The following is a 17,595-nucleotide window of genomic DNA, read 5'->3' on the forward strand; positions in this document are numbered from 1 at the left end:
TGGTGAACTAATAAACTGGACAGATGTTGAATAGTATTTGAACCCAGGTCTGGTGAACTAATAAACTGGACAGATGTTGAATAGTATTTGAACCCAGGTCTGGTGAACTAATAAACTGGACAGATGTTGAATAGTATTTGAACCCAGGTCTGGTGAACTAATAAACTGGACAGATGTTGAATAGTATTTGAACCCAGGTCTGGTGAACTAATAAACTGGACAGATGTTGAATAGTATTTGAAAGCAGGCCTGGGGGATAGAAGGGTGTAGTCATAATAATAGCAGGTCTCTGGACCAGTCACCCAGCAGTAGTGAAAGAAATGGGACAGACCAGAACCTGAGTTCAACTATTAATCCAGATGTTGGTGTGTGTAAATGTAACTTTATCTCTCTCTCTCTCTCTCTCTCCCTCCACCACCCTTTCTCTCTCTCTAAACCTCTCTCTCTCCCTCTCTCTCTCCCTCTCTCTCTCTCTCTAAACCCCTCTCTCTCCCTCTCTCTCTCTCTAACCCCTCTCTCTCTCCCTCTCTCTCTCTCTCTCCTCTCTCTCTCCCCTCTCCTCTCTCTCTCCCATCTCTCTCCCTCTCTCTCTCTCTCTAAACCCCTCTCTCTCTCCTCTCTCTCTCTCTCTAAACCCCTCTCTCTCTCCTCTCTCCCTCTCTCTCTCTCACCCCCTCTCTCCCTCTCTCTCTCTCGCTTCTCTCTCAACTCTCTCTCTCTCTCTAAACCCCTCTCTCTCTCCCTCTCTCTCCCCCTCTCTAAAAAACCCCCCTCCCCTCTGCTCCTCTCTCTCTCTCTCTCTCCAAACCCCTCTCTATCTCACTCCCTCTCCTCTCTCTCTCTCTCTAAAAAACACCCCCTCTAACCCCTCTCCTCTCCCCTCTCTCTCTCTCTAAACCCCTCTCTCTCTCTCTCTCTCTCTCTCTCTAAACCCCTCTCCTCTCTCTCCCTCTCTCTCTCTCTCTAAACCCCTCTCTCTCTCCCTCTCTCTCTCTCTCTAAACCCCCTCTCTCTCTCTCTCTCTAAACCCCTCTCTCTCTCCCTCTCTCTCTCTCTCTAAACCCCTCTCTCTCTCCCTCTCTCTCTCTCTCTAAACCCCTCTCTCTCTCCCTCTCTCTCTCTCTCCCTCTCTCTCTCTCTAAACCCCTCTCTCTCTCCCTCTCTCTCTCTCTCTAAACCCCTCTCTCTCTCCCTCTCTCTCTCTCTCTAAACCCCTCTCTATTTCCCTCTCTCTTTCCCTCCCTCCACCACCCCCTCTCTCTCTCTATCTGTTTCCCTCTCTTTCTCTGTAGAGTGGTAGTGATTCTTGAGAACAGAGATAGTGTGTCTGAATCCTTGAGGAAGACTACAACGCTAAACCTCAAAACACTGAAAAACATCTTCACTCCTCATAGCTTTCAATCCATCTGGAGTCATAATGGCTGGTCCCCCACCAGTTGAACAGACATTATATCAAAGTGCCCTTGTCATCCTCCTGCTGAGTGTGAGTGGTAGCCTGGGCCAGAAGGACTGTACAGGTGTCGACTGCCCTGATCTGAGTAACTGTATTGAGGAGCATCTGGAAGCTGAGGCTTGCTGTACTACCTGCGTTCAGACTGGTTGTACCTGTGAGGGTTACCAGTACTACGACTGTGTCCATGCCGGCTTTAAGAATGGTCATGTTCCCGAGGGGCAGTCCTACTTCGTGGACTTCGGGAGTACGGAGTGTTCGTGCCCGGAAGGCGGCGGCCGGATTGGCTGTCACTTCATGCCCTGTCCTGACGTACCTGCTAACTGCATCGAGGTGTCTGAGCCGGCTGACGGCTGTGTCACCTGCGAACGTGTCGGCTGTGTCCATGACAACCAGAAGTACGAGGCCGGACACTTCTTTCACCTTGTTGCCTGTGAGGTCAGTCTGGTTCTCTCTACCTTTACCTGTGAAGTCTGTCGGTTATTTACCTTTACCTGTACCCTTGTCCCTTTTACCTGTGAAGTCTGTCTGCTTCCTGTCTGCTACCTGTCTACAACCAGCGACCTGTCTTCTACCTGCTACCTGTCTGTTATTCTAGCACATTGCCTGTCTAGCTACCTTTACCTGTGAAGTCTGTCTGTCTACCTGTCTGCTACCTGCTACCTGTCTGTTATTCTAGCACAATGCCTGTCTTTAGGTGCCGTTCCAGAGATGGTGTGGTGAACTATAGTTTAGATCTCAAACTAACTTTTTGGTCAATAGATTCTCAATGTCTTCCCAGCAAAACAAAATGGCTTCTGTGAAAGTTCCCAATCGTGTCGATGATTATAGAATGTTTGTATAAATCATTCGTCTGATGTTGCAAGAATGTTCCTAGAACACATTTAAGCTATAGGTTCCGACGTTCATACAATGTTTAAATGATGTTGCACAGGACATTCCCTTAATGTCATAAGAATGCTGACAGAACAGCTGGTCTAAGTTCTTTAAAGGTACCCAGAACATTTCATTAACTTATGAGAGTTGTCTGGGTTTTTGCAAGAACATTCTTGTGACCTGTTCCCACAAGAAATGGGTAACCAGTGAAGAACAAACACCATTGTAAATACAACCCATATTTATGTTAATTTCTTTTCCCTTTTGTACTTTAGCTATTTGCACATCATTACAGCACTGTATATATACATAATATGACATTTGAAATGTCTTTATTCTTTTGGAAATTTTGTGAGTGTAATGTTTACAGTTATTTAAAAAAATTGTTTACTTCACTTTTGTTTATCTATTTCACTTGCTTTGGCAATGTAAAAATATGTTCCCCATGACAATAAAGCCTTGAGAGAGAATTACACAGATGCACAGACTGCAGGAATGTCCACCGAAGCTTTTGCCAGAGAGCCGCCTCCAATGTTGTTTTAGAAAATGTTGCAGTACGTCCCACCGGCCTCACAACCGCAGACCACGTATAGCCAGGACCTCCACATCCGGTTTCTTCACCTGCGGGATCGTCTAAGACCAGCCACCCAGACAGCTGATGACACTGTGGGCTTGCACAACTGAAGAATTTCTGCACAAACTGCCAGAAACCGTCTCAGGGAAGCATATAGTCCTTACCAGGATCTTAACCTGACTACAGTTTGGCATCGTAACTGACTTCAGTGGGCAAATGCTCCCCTTCAATGGCCACTGGTGTGTTGGAGAAATGTGCTCTTCACAGGTGAATCCCGGTTTCAACTGTACCAAGCTGACGGCGACGGCTGTTTGGCCGAGCGGTTTGCTGATGTCAATGTTGTGAACAGAGTGCCCCATGGTGGAGGACAATGAACATAATTGCATTTTATCAATGGCAATTTAAATGTACAGAGATACCGTGACGAGATCCTGAGGCCGATTGTCGTGCCATTCATCCACTACCATCAGCTCATGTTTAAGCATGATAATGCACGGCCCCATGTCGCAAGGATCTGGACACAATTCCTGGATGCTGAAAATGTCCCAGGCCTGTATACTCGCAAGACATGTCACCCATGGAGCATGTTTGGGATGCTCTGGATCGACGGGTACGACAGCATGGTCCAGTACCCACCAACATCAAATCAAATCAAATCAAATTTATTTATATAGCCCTTCGTACATCAGCTGAAATCTCAAAGTGCTGTACAGAAACCCAGCCTAAAACCCCAAACAGCAAGCAATGCATGTGAAAGAAGCACGGTGGCTGGGAAAAACTCCCTAGGAAAAACTCCTGAGAAAGGCCAAAAACCTAGGAAGAAACCTAGAGAGGAACCAGGCTATGAGGGGTGGCCAGTCCTCTTCTGGCTGTGCCGGGTGGATATTATAACAGAACATGGTCAAGATGTTAAAATGTTCGTAAATGACCAGCATGGTCAAATAATAATAATCATAGTAATTGTCGAGGGTGCAACAAGCACGTCCGGTGAACAGGTCAGGGTTCCGTAGCCGCAGGCAGAACAGTTGAAACTGGAGCAGCAGCATGGCCAGGTGGACTGGGGACAGCAAGGAGTCATCATGCCAGGTAGTCCTGAGGCATGGTCCTAGGGCTCAGGTCCTCCGAGAGAAAGAAAGAAAGAGAGAAAGAGAGAATTAGAGAGAGCATATTTACATTCACACAGGACACCGGATAAGACAAGAGAATACTCCAGATGTAACAGACTGACCCTAGCCCCCCGACACATAAACTACTGCAGCATAAATACTGGAGGCTGAGACAGGAGGGATCAGAAGACACTGTGGCCCCATCCGATGATACCCCCGGACAGGGCCAAACAGGCAGGATATAACCCCACCCACTTTGCCAAAGCACAGCCCCCACACCACTAGAGGGATATCTACAACCACCAACTTACCGTCCGAAGACAAGGCCGAGTATAGCCCACAAAGATCTCTGCCACGGCACAACCCAAGGGGGGGCGCCAACCCAGACAGGAAGACCACGTCAGTGGCTCAACCTACTCAAGTGACGCACCCCTCCCATGGACGGCATGGAAGAACACCAGTAAGTCAGTGACTCAGTCCCTGTAAAAGGGTTAGAGGCAGAGAATCCCGGTGGGAAGAGGGGAACCGACAAGGCAGAGACAGCAAGGGCGGTTCGTTGCTCCAGCCTTTCCGTTCACCTTCACACTCCTGGGCCAGACTATACTTAATCATAGGACCTACTGAAGAGATAAGTCTTCAGTAAAGACTTAAAGGTTGAGACTGAGTCTGCGTCTCTCACATGGGTAGGCAGACCATTCCATAAAAATTGAGCTCTATAGGAGAAAGCCCTACCTCCAGCCGTTTGATTAGAAATTCTAGGGACAATTAGGAGGCCTGCGTCTTGTGACCGTAGCGTACGTGTAGGTATGTACGGCAGGACCAAATCGGAAAGATAGGTAGGAGCAAGCCCATGTAATGCTTTGTAGGTTAGCAGTAAAACCTTGAAATCAGCCCTTGCCTTAACAGGAAGCCAGTGTAGGGAGGCTAGCACTGGAGTAATATGATCAAATTTTTTGGTTCTAGTCAGGATTCTAGCAGCCGTATTTAGCACTAACTGAAGTTTGTTGAGTGCTTTATCCGGGTAGCCGGAAAGTAGAGCATTGCAGTAGTCGAGCCTAGAAGGAACAAAAGCATGGATTATGGAACATCCAGCAAGTTCGCACAGCCATTGAGGAGTGGGGCAGCATTCAACAGGCCACAATCAACAGCCTGATCACCTCTATCGAAAGGAGATGTGTCACGCTGCATGAGGCAAATGGTGGTCACACCAGATACTGAATGGTTTTCTGATCCACACACCTACATTTTGTTTTTAATGGTATCTGTGACCAATGGATGCATATCTGTATTCCCAGTCATGTGAAATCCATAGATTAGGGCCTAATGAATGTATTTAATTTGACTGATTTCTTTATATAAAATTGTTGCATATTGTGTTAATATTTTTGTTCAGTGCCTTTGGAAAGTATTCAGACCCCTTGACTGTTTCCACATTTTGTTACGTTACAGCCTTATTATAAAATGTATTAAATTGTTTTTTCCCCCTCATCAATCTACACGCAATACCCCATAATGACAAAGCAAAAATTAGCAAATTTATTACAAAACTGAAATATCACATTAACATAAGTATTCAAACCCTTTACTCAGTACTTTGTGGAAGCACCTTTGGTGGCGATTACAGCATTGAGTCTTCTTGGGTATGACGCTACAAGCTTGGCACACCTGTATTTAGGGAGTTTCTCCATTCGTCTCTGCAGATCCTCTCAAGCTCTGTCAGGTTGGATGGGGAGTGTTGCTGCACAGCTAGTTAAAGGTCTCTCCAGAGATGTTCGATCGGGTTCAAGTCCGGGCTCTGGCTGGGCCACTGAAGGACATTCAGAGACTTATCCCAAAGCCACTCCTGCGTTGTCTTGGCTGTGTGCTTAGGGTCGTTGTCCTGTTGGAAGGTGAACTTTCGCCCCAGTCTGAGGTCCTGAGATCTCTGGTGCAAGTTCTTTCATCAAATAAGTCTCTGTACTTTGCTTCGTTCATCTTTGCCTCGATCCTGACTAGTCTCCCAGTCCCTTCCACTGAAAAACATCCCCACAGCATGATGCTACCAACACCATGCTTCACTGTAGGGATGGTGCCAGGTTTCCTCCAGACATGACGTTTGGCATTCATGCCAAAGAGTTCAATCTTGGTTTCTTTAGACCAGAGAATCTTGTTTCTCGTGGTCTGAGAGTCTTTAGGTGCCTTTTGACAAAATCCAAGCGGGCTGTCATGTGCCTTTTACTGAGGACTGGGAAAGCGGGATACCTAGTCAGTTGTGCAACTGAATGCCTTCAACTGAAATGTGTCTTACACATTTAACCCAACCCCACTTTTTTAAATTTTATTTATTGAATTTGAAACCTTTATTTAACCAGGTAGGCAAGTTGAGAACAAGTTCTCATTTACAACTGCGACCTGGCCAAGATAAAGCAAAGCAGTGCGACACAAACAACACAGAGTTACACATGGAATAAACAAACGTACAGTCAATAACACAATAGAAAAGTCTGTATACAGTGTGTGCAAATGTAGTAAGATTAGGGAGGAAAGGCAATAAATAGGCCATAGTGGCGAAATAATTACAATTTAGCAATTAAACACTGGAGTGATAGATGTGCAGAAGATGAATGTGCAAGTAGAGATACTGGGGTGCAAAGGAGCAAAACAATTAATTACAACATGGGGATGAGGTAACTATTTACAGATGGGCTATGTACAGGTGCAATGGGCTGTGTACAGGTGCAATGATCGGTAAGCTGCTCTAACAGCTGATGCTTAAAGTTAGTGAGGCAGATATAAGTCTCCAGCTACCGTGGCCTCCATCATTCATAAATGGAAGTTTGGAACCACCAAGACTAGAGCTGGTCGCCCGGTCAAACTGAGCAATCAAGGGCGAAGGGCCTTGTTCAGGGAGGTCACTCTGACAGAACTCCAGAGTTCCTCTGTGGAGATGGGAGAACCTTGCAGAAGGACAACCATCTCTGCAGCACTCCACCAATCAGGCCTTAATGGTAGAGTAGCCAGATGGAAGCCACTCCTCAGTAAAAGGCACATGACAGCCCGCTTGGAGTTTGCCAAAAGGCACCTAAAGACTCTCAGACCATGAGGAACAAGATTTTCTGTTCTGATGAAACCAAGATTGAACCCTTTCGCCTGAATGCCAAGCGTCACATCTGGAGGAAACCTGGCACCATCTCTACTGTGAAGCACGGTGGTGGCATCATCATGGCAGGGACTGGGAGACTAGTCAGGATCGAGGGAAAGATGACCGTAACAAAGTACAGAGAGATCCTTGATGAAAACCTGCTCCAGAGCACTCAGACTGGGGCGAAGGTTCAGCTTCCAACAGGACAATGACCCTAAGCACACAGCCAAGACAACGCAAAATAAGAATTTGTTCTTAACTGACTTGCCTAGTTAAATAAAGGTGAAATAAATAAATACATAAATATACTGTGTTCTTGGGGACCTTCAATGCTGCAGACATTTTTTGGTACCCTTCCCCAGATCTGTGCCTCGACACAATCCTGTCTCAGAGGAATTCCTTCGACCTCATAGCTTGGTTTTTGCTCTGACACGCACTGTCAACTGTGGGACCATATATAGACAGGTATGTGCCTTGCCAAAATCATGTCCAATCAATTGAATTTACCACAGGTGGACTCCAATCAAGTTTTTGAAACACCTCAAGGAAATTGTGGAACATTGTGGAACCTATGTGAATATCACCCCAGACTACTCCCATAACTTAATTAAATGCTCTGGGAACATTTTAAAGAACTAAGACCAGGTGTTCTGCCAACATTCTTACAACACTAAGGGAATGTCCTGTGTAACCTTACTTAAACATTGTATAAATGTCATCACAACGCTCTAACGATGTTCCACCAGGTGTTCTAGTAGTGTTGTAACGTCTGTTTTAACAAGGTTCTAATGATGTTCCACCAGTTGTTCTAGTAATGTTGTAACAAGGTTCTAACGATGTTCCACCAGGTGTTCTAGTAATGTCATCACAACGCTCTAACGATGTTCCACCAGGTGTTCTAGTAATGTTGTACCGTCTAATGTTTTAACAAGGTTCTAACGATGTTCCACCAGGTGTTCTAGTAATGTTGTACCGTCTAATGTTTTAACAAGGTTCTAACGATGTTCCACCAGGTGATCTAGTAATGTCATCACAACGCTCTAACGATGTTCCACCAGGTGTTCTAGTAATGTTTTAACATCTAATGTTTTAACAAGGTTCTAACGATGTTCCAGCAAGTGTTCTAGTAATGTTGTACCGTCTGTTTTAACAAGGTTCTAACGATTTTCCACCAGGTGTTCTAGTAATGTTGTAACATCTAATGCTTTAACAAGGTTCTAACGATGTTCCACCAGGTGTTCTAGTAATGTTGTACCGTCTAATGTTTTAACAAGGTTTTAACGATGTTCCACCAGGTGTTCTAGTAGTGTTGTAACGTCTGTTTTAACAAGGTTCTAACGATGTTCCATCAGGTGTTCTAGTAATGTTGTAATGTCTGTTTTAACAAGGTTCTAACAATGTTCCACCAGGTGTTCTAGTAATGTTATAACGTGTAATGTTTTAACAAGGTTCTAACGATGTTCCACCAGGTGTTCTAGTAATGTTGTAACATCTAATGTTTTAACAAGGTTCTAACGATGTTCCACCAGGTGTTCTAGTAGTGTTGTAACGTCTGTTTTAACAAGGTTCTAACGATGTTCCACCAGGTGTTCTAGTAATGTTGTACCGTCTAATGTTTTAACAAGGTTTTAACGATGTTCCACCAGGTGTTCTAGTAGTGTTGTAACGTCTGTTTTAACAAGGTTCTAACGATGTTCCATCAGGTGTTCTAGTAATGTTGTAATGTCTGTTTTAACAAGGTTCTAACAATGTTCCACCAGGTGTTCTAGTAATGTTATAACGTGTAATGTTTTAACAAGGTTCTAACGATGTTCCACCAGGTGTTCTAGTAATGTTGTAACATCTAATGTTTTAACAAGGTTCTAACGATGTTCCATCAGGTGTTCTAGTAATGTTGTAACGTCTGTTTTAACAAGGTTCTAACGATGTTCCACCAGGTGTTCTAGTAGTGTTGTAACAGCGAATGTTTTAACAAGGTTCTAACGATGTTCCACCAGGTGTTCTAGTAATGTTATAACGTTTAATGTTTTAACAAGGTTCTAACGATGTTCCACCAGGTGTTCTAGTAATGTTATAACGTTTAATGTTTTAACAAGGTTCTAACGATGTTCCACCAGGTGTTCTAGTAATGTTGTAACATTTAATGTTTTAACAAGGTTCTAACGATGTTCCACCAGGTATCCTGGAAATGTTGTAACAAGGTTCTAATGATGTTCCACCAGGTGTTCTAGTAATGTTGTAACGTTTAATGTTTTAACAAGGTTCTAACGATGTTCCACCAGGTGTTCTAGTAATGTTGTAACACGGTTCTAATGATGTTCCACCAGGTGTTCTAGTAATGTTATAACGTTTAATGTTGTAACAAGGTTCTAACGATGTTCCACCAGGTGTTCTAGTAATGTTGTAACGTTTAATGTTTTAACAAGGTTCTAACGATGTTCCTCCAGGTGTTCTAGTAATGTTGTAACAAGGTTCTAACAATGTTTGTTTTAACAAGGTTCTAACAATGTTCCTCCAGGCGTGCCACTGTCCGTCCGACGGAGGTCAGCTGATGTGCTACCCTGTCCCAGACTGTGATCCCAGCAACCCTGGTGACCCTCACAAACCCATGCTGGCCACCATACAGGAGGGTCACCCTGGACACCCTACATATCCCACTATCCGTCCCTACCTCACACAGGACAAACTGAGAGAGACGGAGAGAGACAGACATGCTAAACCCCCCTACCTCACACAGGACAAACTGAGAGAGACGGAGAGAGACAGACATACTAAACCCCCCTACAACACACAGGAGACACAGGCTATAGGTGTACCCCTCTACAACCGTCCTCCATACCCTTTCAACGGGCCAAAACGACCACCATCCAACAGCCCACACGTCCTCCCGTTCCCGTTCGATGCCCCTATTCCCTCACACCACCTGCCCCTGTTCAAACCAGACCACATGACTGAGGATAGGGACTATGACTACCTTACTACAGACGCATCAGAACCCCCTGTGAAGGATCTGGCCTTCCCTACGCCGTCCTCCTCTCTCATCTCTGTCTCCTACCCTGGGACACGGGAAACACAGCCGCGCCACGACAGGGGTAATAGTAAGAGCTACGATAAGCCTAATGATTGGGCTGATAACGGCTACGGTAGCGAGGGATATGATAGTAGAGATAAGCATGAGTTGAGGGAGATATATGGAGTCCATGAGCCAACCACGGACAGTATGGTTACAGACAGAGTAGGACTGAGAGACAGGCTAGGGCAGACAGACAGGCTAGGGCAGACAGACAGGCTAGGGCAGACAGACAGGCTAGGGCAGACAGACAGATCGACAGAGACAGACAGATCTCAGCGTATAGGTAGGGTGAAGCTGACAGACAAGCTGAAGAAAACAGACAGGTTGATGACATTTGAACTTTACAAGGCCATCACAGACGGGTTCGGAGAGACAGGCAGCCCAGTTACTGACAGCCCAGTGACAGCAGAACAGACCACTTCTAGCCAGCTTGAAGACATCACAGTAGAAACCACCTCGACCTGGAACAGACCCTCGGAGAGCCAGATTCACCCTCACTCTCAAGGGGCCAGGGCTGGGGATGCACTGGAGAGCTGGGATAGAGGGATGGAGGGGGAGCAGGAGGAAGAGGAGGAGGAGGAGGAGAGAGTAGATTCATTGGAGAATACCACAGGACCTGGGTGGAGAGACGTGTCTTATGATGTAGATTTGGATAAAAAGGGGAGGAGAGGAGGAGGAGAGGAGGAGAGAGAAAGGAGAGAAGAAGAGAGAGAGAAGAGTACCCCTAGCAACCATGTGAAGGTTGCAGGTGTCAGAGAACCTGGAAGTCACCAGGACAACACTGCAGTAGAACACAGTACTACATCCCCCAGAAGGAATCAGGACCACACTGCAGTAGAACACAGTACTACATCCCCCAGGAGTCACCAGGACAACACTACAGTAGAACACAGTACTACATCCCCCAGAAGGAATCAGGACAACACTACAGTAGAACACAGTACTACATCCCCCAGAAGGAATCAGGACCACACTACAGTAGAACACAGTACTACATCCCCCAGAAGGAATCAGGACAACACTACAGTAGAACACAGTACTACATCCCCCAGAAGGAATCAGGACCACACCACCCACAGGAAGCCTCACCACCGCACCTTGACTAGGAAGCCTGACCACTACACAACCCCCAAGGAGTATGAGGTCCACACAGACAGAACTATATATCCAAGACTGCCTGACCACCACACAGTCAGAACTACAACTCCAAGAGAGCTTGATGTCCACACCGACAGAACTACAATCCCAAGACAAGCTGAGCACCATAGCCTCAACAGACAGCCGGATCACCATACCCTGACCAGGAAGCCTGACCCCCATGCAGTCAGAACTACAACTCCCAGAGAGCTGAACCACCACACAACCCACAGACAGCCTGATCCCCATCACCCAGCTCCCAGGGACCCAGAGCAGCACCATACTCCTCCCAGGGTGAGATTCAGCCCAACCAGCCAGCCTTCTCTCAGGGTATCAGCTGACCTAGGTCACTACGGAAGTGAGCCTCTCCACAAGCAGTCCCAGACGCTATTCAACCTGCAGAGCAATGATGCGGAGGACCATGAGAAGGAGGAGGAGGAGAGGGGATATGTTCCAGTCTTTCTCCCAAAGACTCAGGAGGGTGAGTAAAACACTTGACTGAACCTGGACGTTCTTGACTGAACCTGGACGTTCTTGACTGAACCTGGAAGTTCTTTATTGTTTAGTATCTGGAAGCTGAGTGGGTTGAAAGCGCCATAGTTTTAAAGTTAAATGAGTGGCCAGGTTCATAATGTGGACAAAGATCCAGGTGTTTCTGTTGGCAGCTGTATGTCTGGTCCAGGTGTTTCTGTTGGCAGCTGTATGTCTGGTCCAGGTGTTTCTGTTGAGGCAGCTGTATGTCTGGTCCAGGTGTTTCTGTTGGCAGCAGTATGTCTGGTCCAGGTGTTTCTGTTGGCAGCTGTATGTCTGGTCCAGGTGTTTCTGTAGGCAGCTGTATGTCTGGTCCAGGTGTTTCTGTTGATTCAGCTGTGTGTCTGGTCCAGGTGTTTCTGTTGGCAGCTGTATGTCTGGTCCAGGTGTTTCTGTTGGCAGCTGTATGTCTGGTCCAGGTGTTTCTGTTGGCAGCTGTATGTCTGGTCCAGGTGTTTCTGTTGGCAGCTGTATGTCTTTTCCAGGTGTTTCTGTTGAGGCAGCTGTGTGTCTGGTCCAGGTGTTTCTGTTGAGGCAGCTTTGTGTCTGGTCCAGGTGTTTCTGTTGGCAGCTGTATGTGTGGTGTTTCTGTTGGCAGCTGTATGTCTGGTCCAGGTGTTTCTGTTGGCAGCTGTATGTCTGGTCCAGGTGTTTCTGTTGGCAGCTGTATGTCTGGTCCAGGTGTTTCTGTAGGCAGCTGTGTGTCTGGTCCAGGTGTTTCTGTAGGCAGCTGTGTGTCTGGTCCAGGTGTTTCTGTTGCGGCAGCTGTATGTCTGGTCCAGGTGTTTCTGTTGGCAGCTGTATGTCTGGTCCAGGTGTTTCTGTTGGCAGCTGTATGTCTGGTCCAGGTGTTTCTGTTGGCAGTTGTATGTCTGGTCCAGGTGTTTCTGTTGAGGCAGCTTTATGTCTGGTCCAGGTGTTTCTGTTGAGGCAGCTGTATGTCTGGTCCAGGTGTTTCTGTAGGCAGCTGTGTGTCTGGTCCAGGTGTTTCTGTTGGCAGCTGTGTGTCTGGTCCAGGTGTTTCTGTTGGCAGCTGTGTGTCTGGTCCAGGTGTTTATGTTGGCAGCTTTATGTCTGGTCCAGGTGTTTCTGTAGGCAGCTGTGTGTCTGGTCCAGGTGTTTCTGTAGGCAGCTGTGTGTCTGGTCCAGGTGTTTCTGTTGGCAGCTTTATGTCTGGTCCAGGTGTTTCTGTTACAGCTGTGTGTCTGGTCCAGGTGTTTCTGTAGCAGCTGTGTGTCTGGTCCAGGTGTTTCTGTAGGCAGCTGTGTGTCTGGTCCAGGTGTTTCTGTTGAGACAGCTGTGTCTGCTCTCTATCTCCTCTATATCTTCTCTGTCTGCTCTATGTCCTCTCTGTCTGCTCTATGGTAGAGCATGGTGTTTGCAACGCCAGGGTTGTGCGTTCGATTCCCACGGGGGACCAGTACGATTTTTTTTTAATGAAATGTATGCATTCACTACTGTAAGTCGCTCTGGATAAGAGCGTCTGCTAAAATGACTAAAATGTAAATATCTGCTCTCTGTCTGCTCTCTGTCTGCTCTCTGTCTGCTCTCTGTCTGCTCTCGGTGTGCTCTCTTTCTGCTGTATTTGTCTATGTGATGTGTAATGTATCTCTTTCTTTCTAATGATGTGGTTGAGATGTAGTGTGTGTGTGTGTGCGTGCGTGCGTGCGTATGCGTGCGTGCGTGTGTGTGCACTATATATCATGTGTAATATGTGTGTTATTGCCTCTATCTCTAGCTGGTCCTGGTCCATCTTCTCTCAATGTGGTGGAGAGCTGCTGTGAGGTGGGCCAGAGATGGGCATCAGAGAACCAACACTGTAACAACATGCCTTTGTTGAAGGACGATAAACACTCTGTCTGCAGGTGAGTCTGCACCACCAGGACCTAGTGTAATATGGTGTTAGTCTCCACCAGGACCTAGTGTAATATGGTGTTAGTCTGCACCACCAGGACCTAGTGTAATATGGTGTTAGTCTGCACCACCAGGACCTAGTGTAATATGGTGTTAGTCTGCACCACCAGGACCTAGTGTAATATGGTGTTAGTCTGCACCACCAGGACCTAGTGTAATATGGTGTTAGTCTCCACCACCAGGACCTAGTGTAATATGGTGGTAGTCTGCACCACCAGGACCTAGTGTAATATGGTGGTAGTCTGCACCACCAGGACCTAGTGTAATATGGTGTTAGTCTGCACCACCAGGACCTAGTGTAATATGGTGTTAGTCTGCACCACCAGGACCTAGTGTAATATGGTGTTAGTCTCCACCACCAGGACCTAGTGTAATATGGTGTTAGTCTGCACCACCAGGACCTAGTGTAATATGGTGTTAGTCTGCACCACCAGGACCTAGTGTAATATGGTGTTAGTCTGCACCACCAGGACCTAGTGTAATATGGTGTTAGTCTGCACCACCAGGACCTAGTGTAATATGGTGTTAGTCTGCACCACCAGGACCTAGGGTAATATGGTGTTAGTCTGCACCACCAGGACCTAGTGTAATATGGTGTTAGTCTGCACCACCAGGACCTAGTGTAATATGGTGTTAGTCTGCACCACCAGGACCTAGTGTAATATGGTGTTAGTCTGCACCACCAGGACCTAGTGTAATATGGTGTTTGTCTGCACCACCAGGACCTAGTGTAATATGGTGTTAGTCTCCACCAGGACCTAGTGTAATATGGTGTTAGTCTGCACCACCAGGACCTAGTGTAATATGGTGTTAGTCTGCACCTCCAAGACCTAGTGTAATATGGTGTTAGTCTCCACCAGGACCTAGTGTAATATGGTGTTAGTCTGCACCACCAGGACCTAGTGTAATATGGTGTTAGTCTGCACCACCAGGACCTAGTGTAATATGGTGTTAGTCTGCACCACCAGGACCTAGTGTAATATGGTGTTAGTCTGCACCACCAGGACCTAGTGTAATATGGTGTTAGTCTCCACCACCAGGACCTAGTGTAATATGGTGGTAGTCTGCACCACCAGGACCTAGTGTAATATGGTGGTAGTCTGCACCACCAGGACCTAGTGTAATATGGTGTTAGTCTGCACCACCAGGACCTAGTGTAATATGGTGTTAGTCTGCACCACCAGGACCTAGTGTAATATGGTGTTAGTCTCCACCACCAGGACCTAGTGTAATATGGTGTTAGTCTGCACCACCAGGACCTAGTGTAATATGGTGTTAGTCTGCACCACCAGGACCTAGTGTAATATGGTGTTAGTCTGCACCACCAGGACCTAGTGTAATATGGTGTTAGTCTGCACCACCAGGACCTAGTGTAATATGGTGTTAGTCTGCACCACCAGGACCTAGTGTAATATGGTGTTAGTCTGCACCACCAGGACCTAGTGTAATATGGTGTTAGTCTGCACCACCAGGACCTAGGGTAATATGGTGTTAGTCTGCACCACCAGGACCTAGTGTAATATGGTGTTAGTCTGCACCACCAGGACCTAGTGTAATATGGTGTTTGTCTGCACCACCAGGACCTAGTGTAATATGGTGTTAGTCTCCACCAGGACCTAGTGTAATATGGTGTTAGTCTGCACCACCAGGACCTAGTGTAATATGGTGTTAGTCTGCACCTCCAAGACCTAGTGTAATATGGTGTTAGTCTCCTCCAGGACCTAGTGTAATATGGTGTTAGTCTGCACCACCAGGACCTAGTGTAATATGGTGTTAGTCTGCACCACCAGGACCTAGTGTAATATGGTGTTAGTCTGCACCACCAGGACCTAGTGTAATATGGTGTTAGTCTGCACCACCAGGACCTAGTGTAATATGGTGTTAGTCTGCACCACCAGGACCTAGTGTAATATGGTGTTAGTCTGCACCACCAGGACCTAGTGTAATATGGTGTTAGTCTGCACCACCAGGACCTAGTGTAATATGGTGTTAGTCTGCACCACCAGGACCTAGTGTAATATGGTGTTAGTCTGCACCACCAGGACCTAGTGTAATATGGTGTTAGTCTGCACCACCAGGACCTAGTGTAATATGGTGTTAGTCTGCACCACCAGGACCTTGTGTAATATGGTGTTAGTCTGCACCACCAGGACCTAGTGTAATACTGTGTTAGTCTGCACCACCAGGACCTAGTGTAATATGGCGTTAGTCTGCACCACCAGGACCTAGTGTAATATGGCATTAGTCTCCACCACCAGGACCTAGTGTAATATGGTGGTAGTCTGCACCACCAGGACCTAGTGTAATATGGTGTTAGTCTGCACCACCAGGACCTAGTGTAATATGGTGTTAGTCTCCACCAGGACCTAGTGCAATATGGTGTTAGTCTGCACCACCAGGACCTAGTGTAATATGGTGTTAGTCTGCACCTCCAAGACCTAGTGTAATATGGTGTTAGTCTCCACCAGGACCTAGTGTAATATGGTGTTAGTCTGCACCACCAGGACCTAGTGTAATATGGTGTTAGTCTGCACCACCAGGACCTAGTGTAATATGGTGTTAGTCTGCACCACCAGGACCTAGTGTAATATGGTGTTAGTCTGCACCACCAGGACCTAGTGTAATATGGTGTTAGTCTGCACCACCAGGACCTAGTGTAATATGGTGTTAGTCTGCACCAACAGGACCTAGTGTAATATGGTGTTAGTCTGCACCACCAGGACCTTGTGTAATATGGTGTTAGTCTGCACCACCAGGACCTAGTGTAATATGGTGTTAGTCTCCACCAGGACCTAGTGTAATATGGTGTTAGTCTGCACCACCAGGACCTAGTGTAATATGGTGTTAGTCTGCACCACCAGGACCTAGTGTAATATGGTGTTAGTCTGCACCACCAGGACCTAGTGTAATATGGTGTTAGTCTGCACCACCAGGACCTAGTGTAATATGGTGTTAGTCTGCACCACCAGGACCTAGTGTAATATGGTGTTAGTCTGCACCACCAGGACCTAGTGTAATATGGTGTTAGTCTGCACCACCAGGACCTAGTGTAATATGGTGTTAGTCTGCACCAACAGGACCTAGTGTAATATGGTGTTAGTCTGCACCACCAGGACCTTGTGTAATATGGTGTTAGTCTGCACCACCAGGACCTAGTGTAATATGGTGTTAGTCTGCACCACCAGGACCTATTGTATTATGGTGTTAGTCTGCACCACCAGGACCTAGTGTAATATGGTGTTAGTCTGCACCACCAGGACCTAGTGTAATATGGTGTTAGTCTGCACCACCAGGACCTAGTGTAATATGGTGTTAGTCTGCACCACCAGGACCTAGTGTATTATGGTGTTAGTCTCCACCACCAGGACCTAGTGTATTATGCTGTTAGTCTGCACCACCAGGACCTAGTGTAATATGGTGTTAGTCTGCACCACCAGGACCTAGTGTAATATGGTGTTAGTCTGCACCACCAGGACCTAGTGTAATATGGTGTTAGTCTGCACCACCAGGACCTAGTGTAATATGGTGTTTGTCTCCACCAGGACCTAGTGTAATATGGTGTTAGTCTCCACCACCAGGACCTAGTGTAATATGGTGTTAGTCTGCACCTCCAAGACCTAGTGTAATATGGTGTTAGTCTCCACCAGGACCTAGTGTAATATGGTGTTAGTCTGCACCACCAGGACCTAGTGTAATATGGTGTTAGTCTGCACCACCAGGACCTAGTGTAATATGGTGTTAGTCTGCACCACCAGGACCTAGTGTAATATGGTGTTAGTCTGCACCACCAGGACCTAGTGTAATATGGTGTTA

General features: G+C 46.6%; 1 protein-coding gene across 1 annotated transcript in view; it reads left to right on the plus strand.

Annotated features, from left to right (window-relative positions):
- The window catches only part of fbln2 (fibulin 2), a 117,803-nt gene that overhangs the window by 26,328 nt on the left and 73,880 nt on the right, over window positions 1-17,595 (plus strand). Inside the window, exons 2-4 of the mRNA XM_029692719.1 lie at window positions 1,293-1,888; window positions 9,646-11,818; window positions 13,607-13,733. Of these exons, the coding sequence (XP_029548579.1) occupies window positions 1,418-1,888; window positions 9,646-11,818; window positions 13,607-13,733 (2,771 nt within the window). The 5' untranslated portion in view covers window positions 1,293-1,417. The remainder of the gene's footprint in view (window positions 1-1,292; window positions 1,889-9,645; window positions 11,819-13,606; window positions 13,734-17,595) is intronic.

This window comes from Salmo trutta, chromosome 16, assembly GCF_901001165.1.
Source record: "Salmo trutta chromosome 16, fSalTru1.1, whole genome shotgun sequence".
Classification (NCBI taxonomy): Eukaryota; Metazoa; Chordata; class Actinopteri; order Salmoniformes; family Salmonidae; genus Salmo; species Salmo trutta.